Source organism: Haemorhous mexicanus, chromosome 7 (genome assembly GCF_027477595.1).
Source record: "Haemorhous mexicanus isolate bHaeMex1 chromosome 7, bHaeMex1.pri, whole genome shotgun sequence".
Lineage (NCBI taxonomy): Eukaryota > Metazoa > Chordata > Aves > Passeriformes > Fringillidae > Haemorhous > Haemorhous mexicanus.
This window is the reverse complement of record NC_082347.1, coordinates 12,323,122-12,337,770: the sequence shown is the minus strand read 5'-3', so window position 1 is coordinate 12,337,770 and position 14,649 is coordinate 12,323,122. Positions and strand designations below refer to the sequence as shown.

Here is a 14,649-nt window from a genome sequence, read left to right as displayed (position 1 = left end):
ATTTTAATGAAGTTGTTTCTCAGATTAATCCCCCTTTCCTTCCTGCTGGAAAATCTGATTTTTAACCCATCTTAACTCTGTTCTGGTTTGGGTACTTCACTGGACACCTGAACATCCTTAAAAAGATATTCCAATATTTTGAAAGGGTTCCAGAATGAAGAGGGACATTTTTTTCTGACCATGAAGAAAGTCTGCAAAGGGAAAATTTATTTTTCCTGAAATTCAAAGAGCCAACTGCCTCCCTGTTCAGATAACAGCTGATTTTCATATCCTGGTAGCAGTGGATTTACTGAGAGTTTTCCAAAGGGAGGAGGAAAAGGGTGTCAGCATCTTGAATAAAACTGGGAAGAGATCACAATGACTCCATTCTGGGAATGACCAATACTGGACAAGTGACCAGACAAACACCCAGAGCAGCACTGAGGCCTGAAAAGACTGAATGACCATGGGGATACCTAAGAACAAATGCTAGGAGAAGGAAGGAAGCTCTATTGCTAACCCCTGAAAGCTATTATTGCTATTAATTAGACTTCCTATACATTTTAATATAAAATACTAATTTTTTTACCTTCCTACTTCAGAAAAATGATGCTGGAAGACTGGAATGGGTTCAGAGAAAACTTCAAGTGATTAAAAGAATTAAAACATAGCCCAGAGCAGAACTTATCAAGAATAAAAATACAGAGGATGATGTGAACAGGAATCTAAACCTTGGTGAGACCCAGAAATTAAAAGCATCAATGGATGCTTTAATTTAGAACCCAAAATTATTATAAAACTGAGCCTGGAAAGAAAGAGAAAAAAAAAAAAAAAGAAGACAAAAGGCCTAATTTTGGACAGGGAACTGACCTGCAGTAACAGCCCCCAAGTTGTAGTTGATTGGATTGTCTGGTGCAATTGCTTTGCTGACAGATATGTCCCAAGCAGAATTAATTTGGGGAATTAATTTCGGTTCCAAGCAGAATTAGTTTGGTTCCCAAACCTGCTCAGACTGATCCCAGTGATCTTTCCCAGCCTACAAAATCTGAATATCTGCAGAACTTTCCTATGCTGCCATTCACCTACACTCCACCAGGAGCTCAGGAGAAGCAGCATTTTCCAGCCTTATTTCCCTTCTGTGTTTTGCAGCCTTTTCCTGCCAGGCTGCTGAGGATATGCTCAGATCAGGAAGAGCCTGATGGCGTTCTCACCAAGAGAAAAACCAACACCAAGGTGGAAGACGTGCAGAAAAAACCCAAAAGACCAAACCCCAAAAAAACCAAAAAAGAGTTGTTTTTTTTTCTTTAGAAGAAGAAGCCAATTTGCATTTTGAAGAGCCTGATCTCCTGTGTGGAGGTGTGCACTGGGTCATGTCCGAGTCTGTGTTTTACACGAGGTGCAAACCACCCCTTCCCCTTCCCCTTCCCCTTCCCCTTCCCCTTCCCCTTCCCCTTCCCCTTCCCTTCCCCTTCCCTTCCCCTTCCCTTCCCCTTCCCTTCCCCTTCCCCTTCCCCTTCCCCTTCCCCTTCCCCTTCCCCTTCCCCTTCCCCTTCCCCTTCCCCTTCCCCTTCCCCTTCCCCTTCCCCTTCCCCTTCCCTTCCCTTCCCTTCCCTTCCCTTCCCTTCCCTTCCCTTCCCTTCCCTTCCCTTCCCTTCCCTTCCCTTCCCCTGAAAAGAGAAAAGAGAAGAGAAAAGAGAAGAAAAGAAAAGAAAAGAAAAGAAAAGAAAAGAAAAGAAAAGAAAAGAAAAGAAAAGAAAAGAAAAGAAAAGAAAAGGAGAAAAGAACGGACTCAAGCTCCAAACAGAAACTGTGGGGAGCCTGAAGGTCAACACTGCAGCACCAAAGCCTGAAGATCACACAGGACTTCGTGTACATAGGAAGGAAATTCCTTGCAGGAATTTCAGTTGGAAGCTCCTCCACAAGGTGGACAAAACCCATTACAAGCTGTTATGGTGGAAATGCCTGAATCATGTGGATTGGGACAATTTAGCCCAAGGCACTGGAGTGGACTGGAAAGTGGCAAATTCCCAAGGGGATATCCATGCAGCAGCTGTTTCAGTGGATTTTTCTGCTCCCACTGTGCTGAACCAGTTTCTAACAGACCAACAGCTTCCCAAACAATCCATGGAAACAGAGGGAGATCACAAAACCAACACTCACTTAAAAAGTTCATTCCTCATGATGGCTCTGTTGGTCTGTGGGTCGATGGCGTAGACCATGAGGTCGGACTTGGTGTAATCCTCCTCAGAATATCCATCCCCAAACCTCCGGGCTCCGATGGATTCCACCACGACCGTCGCCCCCGGAATCTGGTCTTGCACGTAGCGTTCCAGAATCCTAAAGGGAAGAGAGAGCTGGAAAGCTGCAGTGATGGATTTGGGCAGCTCACCACTGACCCCAGCCCAAATGAGGTACTGATAGGAAAAACCCATAGGGTGAGAAGGATTTTGACCTTCAGAGCACTTTTAAAAAGGAATCGCTGCCCCACATAACCTCTGAAGTGCTGAACTCCTGAGAAAAGCTCAGCAGTGCTTGGAGAGGTCTTCAGAAATTGTGTCCTTAAGTCCAGCTCTTTGTATTTATGACCCCAGTCGAGTTTTAAATGGCTCGTGGGAATCACCACCTATATTTCACACAAAATCCCCCTGTCAGCCTTTTATTAAGTTATATGATTCCAGCACTTCCATTCCAGCCTTCCACAGGGTGTATTCCATAAATTTTCACCCGGAGAAACAACCACTTGAACGATTTTTGGTGGGAGATTTCATCCAGGCCTCCGGTATCACACAACATTTCTGGGGGGGCTGCAACACCTGCTGCTCCAAAAGGCACCAGGTTTTACAGGCAGGAGGAAGTTGGAATATTGGGCTGACACTTTTACCACGGGAAATAAAACCAAATAAACTGCAGCAGGATTCCACAAGCAGGGGAAAGAAAGGCTGATAGAATTTAGAGGTAACAACAATATCAACAAAAAAACCCAGCAACAACCAGACTTGCTAATGGTTGATGAGATTTCCAACGTGGGACCAAGAAAGGTTCACTCAAAGCCCACAGAGAGTTTTTATAAACAAAGGCATAAATGCAAATATCAACTCTGTGCAAAAAAAGGAGGGAGAAATAAACCAGAGCATTTGGAAGTGTAAAAGTTCTGTCTAAACTTATAAGAAAATATAGAATTTCCTGGGGTAATTGATATGATCAGAAAATCAAAAGGCAATAGCTGAGTTGGGAGGCAAAGGCAAGGGAACTACAGGGAATGTGTTGCTTGATCCATCAAGGATGCACCAGGGTGTGGAGGAAGACACATCTCCCACAAAAAAGAGACATCAGTGACTTTAAGCTGTCACTTGTTCAACACAAAACCTTCTGCAGTTGCTGAGGTTACATTTTTGCTGTTGTGCTTTTTTTCCTGACACCAGATTTCCACCAGCTCCGGATTTTTCAAGACTCCTGATTCACATTTATCCAAGGAACATCTCTTCTCTTTGTGTGGAAATTTAGTGTGCCCTTAAAACCTGTTGTAAGCTTTTAAGCTTTTCTATAAGATCTTGAAAAATTCAGGTATGTCAGAGCCAGGTCATACCTGAGGAGTAAATATATGGAATTACTGCAGAGAAAATAGGGATACAGATTGGCTGACACGGTGCTTGTGGAGTGGTGTCCTCTGAACAAGCTCTCCTGTTGTTTGCAGATATGGAAAACTCTGCTTATCTCTGTTTCTGGCATGCTCTGCACTGGCAGCCAAGGTGAGAACCTGTCACAGACACCTCAGCAACAATAATTCCCCCAGGGAAAACCTGCCAGGACCAATCTGGGATGTGGAGATTTCTACAAAATCCCAACAAACCTGATGGGAGTGTAAATGGCTAAAAAGAAACCACAACCATTCTCAGAAGGGTGTTTGGCACAAGGTGTCAGGCAAAACAAATGTGTAAAGGACTTGCCTGCCTAATTAGCATTTAATCATCTTCTCTTGCTGCAGGAGGAGATGAATTTCATGGAATCACAGAATGCCAGAATTCACCCTGTGCCCAGTGCCCACCTTGTGCCCAGCCCAGAGCACTGAGTGCCACCTCCAGCCCTTCCTGGGACACCTCCAGGGATGGGCACTGCAAAGCTCCCTGGGCAGCCCCTGCCAAGGCCTGAGCACCCTTTCCATGCAGAAATTCCTGCTGCTGTCCAAGCTGAGCCTCCCCTGGCCCAGCTTGAGGCCCTTTCCCCTTGTCCTGTCCCTGTTTCCTTGTACAGAACTCTTATTACACCCAAGACAGAAATGCTCCATCAGGGTGGGAAGTTATAATGTAGGGTCACTTCTGCCAGAACCAGTAACAAGATTCCCTTTCCTCAGTAATTCCTGGCATCCTGCTGGAATTGCCTTTGAGAATATCTTTGTCTAAAACATTAAAACTGAAGAACAAACAGAATGTCTGGGAAAGGGATGGAGGGACAGGGCACAGGGAATGGCTTCCCACTGCCAGAAGGCAGGGATGGATGGGATATTGGGCAGGAATTGTTCCCTGGCAGGGTGGGCAGGCCCTGGCACAGGGTGCCCAGAGCAGCTGGGGCTGCCCCTGGATCCCTGGCAGTGCCCAAGGCCAGGTTGGATGGGGCTTGGAGCAGCCTGGGACAGTGGAAGGTGTCCCTGCCCATGGCAGGGTGGGATGAGATGGGTGTTGAGTTCCCTTCCAACACAAACCAGTCTGGAATTCTGGGATATCACTTCCTGAGAAATGTGTACATTGCAGCCATTGGCTGTACTGACATTGCAGGAAACCCCACAAAGTCCAGCAGAACAGCAGCAGTGTTCAATTTGAAACACACAAACTGCATGTTTAGGTTAAAACACAGAATAAAATCACACTGAAGACTGAAAAGCTGCAGCTAAAGAATTCACTTAAAAATAGGGCAGTTCCCTCTAGAGCTGTTTGAAAAAATCTTTCAGCTGAACTTGTGATGCTGAAAACACTGTAGTGTTTTAGAACTCCTCTGGAAATGGCCACTTGCTTGCAGTGGTACTCACAAAAGACAATTTTTTTTTTAGATTCCTACTTTCAAGCAACAACAGCATCTGCAGCTCTGCTGTACTGATCAGCAGAATTCAAAATAAAATTAGTCTGCCACTTGTTAATCCCATGAGGGTTATTCCCATCCTCCCAAGTGGTGTGTAAGAGGTGGAAGCAGGAGCAGAGCAGGCAAAGAGCCTTTCCAACTACCCCAAGTCCACTGGAGCTGCTCAGTAGTGAGGGAAATGCCTCCCACTGCATCCCCATCAGCACAGCTCTCCCAAATCCCAGCAGTGACACTGGACAAGAGGAGTTGCTCTGTCACCGAGGGATCCTGAGACCCAAAGGTCCCTCAAAATCCTGAGGTGACTTTTTTTTCATATTTAGATGCAAAATACATGGAAAGGCAAAAGAATACAGGGGTGTTGGTCTGCTGAGCTGTCCCTTGGCTGGGGAATTCTGCCCCATGAAGTACCAGAATGGTTTGGGTTGGAAGGGACCTTAAAGCCCATCCATTCCCACCCCTGCCATGGGCAGGGACACCTTCCACTGTCCCAGGCTGCTCCAAGCCCCAGTGTCCAGCCTGGCCTTGGGCACTGCCAGGGATCCAGGGGCAGCCCCAGCTGCTCTGAGCATCCTGTGCCAGGGCCTGCCCACCCTGCCAGGGAAGGATTTCTTCCCAATATTCCCAATATCCCATCTATCCCTGCTTTGGCAGTGGGAAGCCATCCCCCCTTGCCCTGGCACTTCCCACTTTTGTCAAAATCTCATCTCCAGCCTTCTTGCACATCCCCTGGAGGTACTGGAAAGGGGATTTCAGAACATTCCTGAACTGGCACTTCCTGGAACATCCCTGAAAGCAGCAGATCAAACCCCAAAATCTGGGAAAAGGCACCACATTCCCAGCCTGCTCTCAGTGCCATGTCCAGGTGTTTATATCCACACCTGAGGCTGCTGTATCCCCTTCCAGGCAGACAAGGTCCTGGAGAATACAGGATTAAATTTAGGGGATCACCCTGGCATCACAGCAAGAAGTTCTTGAGGAATTTTAAAACACATTGTGGTTTTGGAGCACATAAAATATTTTAAGAAATGGAAAAAAAAAAAGCCCCCAGACATTCTTTCTTTCAGGACTCAGATTACCAAAGACTTGGAGTGAGTAGTGTTGAAGATTCAATATCCTCCATAATTTTTGGCCAAAATTCTAGTTCCCAAAAATAACCAGGTGCAATAATAATGATAAATTTGTATTCTAGGTATTTGAAAATACAAATTTGGCAACCATACAGAGCTGAGAGTATCCAGCCCCCACCATCAGCATCAATACAGTCTTTTCAAGTGCTTTAATTAACTTCTCAATTCTGCTCCACTTCTGTCAATTCAGCCAAATTCTGCCTGTGTGGAGTTTTTGTGGGATTAAAAATTGACAATGAAACCACTGGATTTTCAACTGGACTTTCCCAAAGAGCCAAGAACCAATTCCAGCCCCTCTGGTGCAGTCTGTGAGAGATTTGGGGGGATACACTGGAGCCCCAGCTCCCAGATTCCTTATTACAACACAAATAGAGCTCAGGGAAGGGTCTGCTCATCCTGTAGTGCCTAGGGTTTATTCCAAGCCTAAAAGCATCACTTTTTTATAAAACAGCCTTTCACAGAGGTTACTTTTCTATCACACATATGTTCAGCAGGAAGGAGCAGCACAGAGACAATTCCCTCTGCATAGAACAGAACAATATATATAATATTTCATAATAACACATATAATATTTAATAATAATATTATTAATGGCATTTAGAAAACAACCCAGAACCAATGCCTCTATACCCACTTATTCTAATCCTACAAAAGCAGAGAATCAGGAATCATTAAGGCTGGAAAAGACCATTAAGATTCAAGTCCCACTGTCACCCCAGCACCACTACAAGCAGATTGGTTTGCACACCACAAAGGAAATTTGCTTTCTTACACACTGCTGAAGTTGCTTTCCTTCTCTTTGTGCTCATCCTGTAAAATCCTGCCCTCCAAAACCCCTGCACACACTCCATCTTTTTATTTCAGCCTCATTTGTCCTGGTCACAGAAGGAACATTGTGCTCATGCAAAGAATAATACCCAGAGACATTTCCCCTCTGACCCCCAGGACAATCTCCAGATCTCAGCACAAAAGGGCTTTTCCTGCAATTGTCAGCAATTCCTGAGGAAAGAAAGCAGGAGTTTACAGCTCTATCCACTGCATTAGAGAGCTTTGGAGAGATCCATTAGCACAACAACCCTGGGAGTTCCAGAGAGCAGGAGCTCGCTGAACCACGGCTTCCCAGCTGCCAGGGCCAGCAGCAAGTGGAAAAGCTGGACTTGTAGAAGCTTGGGTCTCTATTACCCAACTTAATAAAGGTGGCCTGCAGTTATTAATCATCCTGATTGCTCAGGAGGGAGGGTGGAACAGGCTCTGTGAACACTGCACCAAGCCCTGGGACACTTTCCCAGCCAAGCCAGGCTGGCTGGACACGAAACAGGAGACAGCCAGTTGGTGGCAAATGTCCCCCTAATCTATTTATTTCATCAGATTTTATCTATTTCAATCAATTCTGTTATTATCTAATCTATTCCTTTTCTAAGTTTGCAGTTTAATTGGGAATGAAACATTACAGTGTGAAGAAGTGATGAGAAAAAGGGGAGGGGAGGTGGAGAGAGGGACAGGAGCAAAGTGACCCCGAAATGTTCCTGTCAGAGAGGTGAAGGGTAAAGGACAAAGCAGCTACAGCTGGACCTGTGACTCAGGAACCCTTCATAAAGGGCAGGAAACCAAGTGCCACCTTAGAAAGGGCTCCAGGGCAAGGTCACTGCCACCACCCCAACAGGCACACAGCGCAGTCAGCTGTAATTAGACTTAATTCAGTAATTATCTGGCAAAAATCATAAAGTGAGCACGGGAATGGGACTTCTCCTGTGGGAAAAGTAACAAGACTGAGTGATTTATACCCTGCAGCTGAGATGAGCTCATTTTTTAACAATTCAGGAACTGAGGAGAAGAAAGAACACAACTGCAGGGAAATCATCCACGTCTGAAACAGTTCCCTGAACTGTGTGTTCCAGCTCCCAGATATAAAATTTATTGTCTCATATACTATGATTAGACATAAAATCTTATGTGATGCACAATGTGCATGTGCTATATATTATGATCTATAATTTACAGCAGTATTTACTGCTGTAGTATTTTATAACATCTCTTTTAAGTGCAGCACAGTTTCTGTGCATTAAGTAGAGTTCCTTTGAAGAATGATGGCAGTCAGCTTTAGATATGCAAACCATTAAGCTGAAAGGTTCAATGTTCATATTCCAAAAAACTCCTTCAGCAATAACTCCAAGAAACAGCACTTGATTCTACATTTGGATTTTCAGGGAAAAGCCTGCTTGGCCACTTCTGCATTGTTTTAGAGGGTTCAGCATGGATTTTCTTTACCTGGGGAACTGCCCAATTCTTTTCAGAGCATAAAACTGACTGAGAAAAGCATGGCTGAAGTGAGGGGAGAGGCACTTTCCTAAACTTCTCTATTTCAAGAACACTCCATCATCTGTCTCCACCAAGTTTTCTGAAGGAGAGGAGCACACACTGAATTTCCCAAGAAGCCTCAGCCTATTTTCTCTGCCCATCCTGCAGCAGACAGAAAGGGGCCTCTCTGCACTGCCATAATTAAAGTGGGCAGGACAAAAGGCAAATGGGACATTGATGAGAGTATGACAAGCTTGATAAAATTAAAGCAGTTGGAGGAAAACACTGAATGACTGCAGAAGATCCTATTGGAAGTGTCAGGGAAGACAAGTCCATTGTATTCCTCAAAAAACTCCCAAGCCAAATATTGATGCTTTAAATCTTCTCTTCCCTGCTTTGCTCCTTTTATATGGACCATTAACTCCCACCCATCTTTGGCTGTGCTGAGTGTGGAAAAACTGAATTATGTCATTCTTAATACCTCATAACTCCTTGTGAAAATGACAGGACTTGGTATAACTTCCTCTCCAAAGTGGTTTAAACCACTATTTATTTTATTGTGAGAAATCACTGTAATTCCACAAATGACTCATGTGCCCCCCTCCCCAACATTCCCCATCACCAACTGTTGGCTAAATGTTCTATTTTCAGGGATTAATATTTGCCAAAATGAGAGGAGAAAGAGCTGAGTAACTTGTGTAGTGACTAATTTAATTAACAGATCACAGAATGGTTTATGTTGGGAAGGGATCTTGAGGATCACCTTGTTCCAACTCCCCTGCCCCAGGCAGGGACACATCCCACTAGACAGGGCTGATTGTAATCTTTTTCTCTGTTAATTAATTACACATTAAATTTTTATAAATTTCTGCATTATTTGAAATGGCAAAACTACTTCAGTCTGAGATTCCAAATAATTTGTTTTCCCTTTGCCTGTGGTTGCACACACATACACAAAAAAAAAGATCACAATTTCTTATTTTGTTTTTATGGGCTGCATGAATTATTAAACCTGTATGAAAACAGGGAGAGGGTGATCTTTTAAATTTAGGAGGAAAACAAGAGAAATTTGAAGAGAGCAGTGAAATAAATAGATTTCTCTGTGAAACAGACCTTTGTACACAGCTACAAAATTATTGTTGAGATATTTGTTCTCTGCAAATATTTTCAGAAATGAATGGGCCTATTTGAAAATAAGTTGATGTAATTCTTCTGGCAAAGGCTGTCCTTAAAAACTTATTCTTAGAAGAGAAATTCTCCAGCTATACTGATCTGCCCATGGTGTTTGTGAAGGGAAAGACTTCCCAAGATGATCTGGAGAACTCAAAACCTGATAATATTGTGGGTTTTTCTTAAACTTTGTACTCATCCCAAAGCTTTCTTCAATGTGAAATTCAGAATCACATAATGGTTTGGGTTAGAAGTGACCTCCAAGGCCACCAAGTCCAACCATCAACCACCACCACCCTGCTCACCACTAACCCATGTCCTGAGGTGCCAATTCCACATGGTTTTGAACTCTTCCAGGCATGGGGACTCAACACTTGCCTGGACAGCCCCTTCCAATGCTGAAACCACCCTGTCCATGCAGAAATTCTCCCTAAAATCCAATCTAAACCTCCCCTGGTGCAGCTTGAGGCTGTTTCCTTCTGTCATTTGTTACATGAGAAAAGAGCTTGACCCCACCTCAGCTGAGCTTCCTTTTAGGAAGTTATTCCTATTTATAGGCAATACCTCTTTCAGGAAGTTATTCCTGGTTCTAGGCAATCCCTCCTTTCAGAAAGTTATTCCTATTTATAGGCAATAGCTCATTTTAGGAAATTATTCCTATTTCTAGGCAATCCCTCCCTTCAGGAAGTTATTCCTGGCTCCAGGTAGTGCAGTCCCTGTGGGTTCAGCCTGAACAACTTCGTTGGTGTTTCTGATGTTCAAATCTCTCAGAGCCAACACACACCTGGCCCAAAACAGAGAGAGAAAAGGGAACATGTCCCAAATCTCCAGGAGCAAATCCATCAGGTATTCTTCCTAGCCCAGTGAAGCACTCAGAGACTTTTCCAACGACCAGCTGGTCCACCAGCCCCAAAGTATTTCAAATTCTGTGCACAACCACAAGCAGGATGGACCAGACCTGTGGGAAGTGCCACTCATCACTGATTGAAATGGCAAAAAAAAGGACAAAGATTGGTTCTAGACTATTTCCTACAGCATTTTCTATCCCATATTGGCTAATTCCATGACAGCAAGTAGAGAAAATTGTCTCTGTGTTACAAAAAGAAGCCAAAAGAGCAAACCTGACCCCTGGAATCTGCTGCTGATGTGGTGTCTGGGGGCTCTTATTGACCAGCTAAAAAACCTCCCTCCCTCCCTGATCCATCCCATCCCAAAGCCAGGGAATTGTCTGATATTTGGAGAGGAAATAGATTGATTACCCAATGAGTTGGTCTTTGTTTTGCTCCACGAGGGTGGGAGGAACGTTGGAGACGATCACTTGCATGTCCAACTGATTGACCACAGAGACCTGGAAAGAAAAGGGAAATTCAATGTGCATTGCCAGGCACAGCCCCCTGCCATCCAACAGCAATGGAAAAATTCCTCTCCTGCCTCCACACCATGCCCTGATGTCCACATTTCTCCTTTTAATTCCAAATAGAAGAGCTGGGAAATCCTGTAGCCAAAGCCCATAAACATCAAAGACTTAACTGGAATTGTAATTCCAGGTCTGCATCAGAATTATGGATTTTTAAGGTGGGGACAGGAAAAGCTGCTCTCAGTTTAGATTTGACTTAGAGAATCCCAGATCTCCCACGGGCTGTATTCAAAATTACTTCTGAGCATTTGGGTGGTTTGGATGCCAGGAAAATCCACTCTTGGAGCCATGCAATGTGCACCAAGGGAAATGGAAATGCAGGATTAATTCCACAAAATCAATGCTATTTTGTTAGAAAATCAGGAAGGAAATTGTTCCTTTACATTGAAGTGATCAGTGAGAGGTTTTATTTTAATCTCCAATTGTTTTAGCTTCTCCCTCTATCCTAAAATTGCACATTTTACAACTGAGCTTTTTCATTAAACAAAAAAAAAGAAAAACAAAGCAGGAAAAATGCTTCTAATCCACTCAATACTTGTGTGCTTTGTTGAAATGAAATGAAATTTCAGTTTTCCAGTGAGGTATGGAGTAACCTCAGAGCAAATATCTGGCAATTATTGTTTTTTACTATGAACCCAACAACATCCCAATCCTGTGGAGGATTCTGGAGGAAAATTTGGAAAACTAGGCCAATGTTAAAGCTGATAAGTTTAAAAATCAAGGGTTAGTTGATTCTAAAAGAAATAAATTTTTTCCAAAGAGGAGCCCTGGAAGCACAGCAGCAGAAAAACCTAAATGTGCTTCCACATCAAACACTGATTCACCAGCTTTGAAGCTTAATTCAACTTTAAATATTTAAATGTTCTTGAAATGTCATCAGATGCCCTGATCAGCACGCACAGGCTTCTGTGTAAGAAACACAGAATTATAATGAGCTCCAAATAAAAATCATGCAATGGAACTGGAAAGCAATGATTAATTTAATAGAATTAATTACATTAGCAACCACTGTGCACCCAGGAACTGCAAACCGCGTAAAGGCAACACCAAAAACAAAGGCAGGAATTCTTTTAATATGGAAGAAATCACAATTATCATCGCTTGTTCATCTACAAATCCAGGGATAAACACACATTCGTGACAAGTTATAGGAAACCAAGGGTGTTGGACAAAAATCAAGCGACATTTGAGGTTTCCATGGTAACATTAACTTGCTTGTTATCCCCATTTGTAAAGGCAGGCAAAGCAGAAAATTGTTGGTAACCTCTAGCCCACGAGTGATATCCCTTTGATCCCAAGCTTCTCTCATTAGGCACTTCCCAAGTTTTAAATTCAGCAAGGCAGAGCCTACAAATGCTCTTGATTGTGATATGGCACCACTGGACTCCTGGGAGTAGCTGGGACCCAGATGAGGAGGGGCTTTGAAACCTCCTCAAACTCCAGTAAACATTTGATTTAAATTGATATCTATGACATCATAAAGATGATATCCAGGATTTCAAATCATGATAGTAAATATCCACTACCTACCCTTCCTCAGCACCTTTAGGTGATTCCTTGCAGCAAACTAATTTTAAAATGTAATTTTTCTATCTCCTTCGTCTCACAGATGCTGAGAAGGAAAACTCCATCACATGGAAGCAAACTGTCAAGCCACAGGTGTCTGACTTGAGCCATCCTGGTGTGCTTCCCATGGATTGTGTGCCAGTGTTCTAGGCAGCATGGGGTTGGGCTGGAATTGCATCTCCAGCTCCTCCAAGTTTCCAGGCCTTGCTCAAAGCAGCTGGGTGCACTGCTCATCACTCAGCCAGACATCAGAAAGAAACCTCTATAAATTAATGAGACATCCTTCACTTTCTAATGTTAATGTCGATTCCTTCTGGCTATATTTTAATATCCCATTAGTGTCTAAATTACCTGAGAATGCCCCATCATTTTGGGAGGTCAAGCATGAGGGTGTCATCTTTTATGTTTACTTGGTGAACTGCAGAACTCACCACACCAAGGACTCTGGCTCTCATCAGTATCCTTTGACAGTGTTCCCATGAAGTGGATAATGCACTCCATCCCTTTCACATTATGCTAATATTGAGCCAATCCATCAAATTTATAGGCTTTAAGGAAATTTAGCTTGGATGGTTTCAGTGCCTGGACTAAGTCAATGTTCTTTGAACAGCACAAAACCACAAGCTTGACGCCTAAAGATGATGCCAGTTCTGAAATGCTCCTTTCTCAGGGACTGAAAAGCTCATACTCAGCCCAAAATTATTCCTTAACATAAGCAACTAAGACAACCTGGACATGACCAAGGGACACAGAATCATGGAATGATTTGGGTTGGATGGACCTTAAAGCTCATCCAGTGCCACCTCTGCCATGGGCACGGACACCTATTCCCTATTCCACTTCAACGGCTCCAAGCCCAAAGTCCAGCTTGGCCTTGGGCACTTCCAGGGATCCAGGGGCAGCCCCAGCTGCTCTGGGCACCCTGTGCCAGGGCCTGCCCACCCTGCTAGGGAACAATTCCTTCCCAATATCCCATCTAACCCTGCCTTCTGGCAGTGGGAAGCCATTCCCTATTGTCCTTCCACTCCAGGCCCTTGTCCAAAGTCTCTCTCTATGTTTATCACAGCTTCTTTGGGTCCTGGAAAGCCACAGTGAGGTCAACCCAAAGCTTTTTCTCTCCAGGCTGAACATTCCCAGCTCTCCCAGCCTTTCCTCCCAAGCAGAGCTGCTCCATCCCTTTGCTCATCCTGGTGCCTCCCCTGAACTCACTCCTAACAGGTCACAAAATCTTTTGGTTTAAGAAACAAAAAGCTTTATTCCAGTGCCTTCAAAAAATTAAGCACAAACACTTGATGGCTTTTCTCTAGGTCTGCCTGGAATGAAATTTTCTGCAGTGTTTGAATTCCCTCAGGAATTATTCCATACTAATAATCCCTGGCTGATACTTACAAGCACTTCTGCTTTGCTGCTCAGTCCTTTGCCGTAATCGTCAGTGGCAATGACCTGGAACTTGAAATAGGATCTCCTCATGTTTTTGAAGAGCATGGCAGTTTTGATCAGCCCCGTGTAAGCCTCGATCACAAAGCCCTCCTTGCCATCCTTGATGGGGGGAATGATGAGCCTGTATTGCATGGCACTGTAATTCCCAGTGTCCTTATCATCAGCCTAATGGGGAAAAGAAAACAAGCAGAGGCAAACAAGGTAAATATGCATGGAAGGAGCCATTAACCTTGTCCTGTAAATAAAGTTACATCTTGGCCCAGCAAATTTCTGCCACTCTGACATTTAAAACATTAGATCCCAGAGCACAGATATGGCTGCTACTTTAAATGCTTCATTTAACTTTGCTGTACTCAGTTTTGCTTTTCCAGCAATTTCTTCCTCCTCTGTTGGCATTAAACTGCTCCAGAAGAAAGAAAAAAAAATTAAAAAGTAGAAAAATTTAAGTTGACTTTCAAGTCTGCAACAATACCTAAGAATTGCTTAATTATGAGAAACCTCCACTGCCAAATTCTCATTGAAAAGGAATTATCAAAGAAAAAACCATCACACCAACTTGTGCACAAACTTGCACAAGA

General features: G+C 43.7%; 1 protein-coding gene across 3 annotated transcripts in view; it reads right to left on the bottom strand.

Moving 5' to 3' along the window:
• Positions 1-14,649, bottom strand: part of PCDH15 (protocadherin related 15) — a 637,262-nt gene that overhangs the window by 28,105 nt on the left and 594,508 nt on the right. For all 3 annotated transcript variants that reach the window (XM_059851092.1, XM_059851093.1, XM_059851091.1), the window contains 3 exons: positions 14,021-14,236; positions 10,908-10,996; positions 2,140-2,316 (listed from right to left, as the gene is read on the bottom strand). In XM_059851092.1, coding sequence (XP_059707075.1) covers positions 2,140-2,316; positions 10,908-10,996; positions 14,021-14,236 — 482 coding nt within the window. The remainder of the gene's footprint in view (positions 1-2,139; positions 2,317-10,907; positions 10,997-14,020; positions 14,237-14,649) is intronic.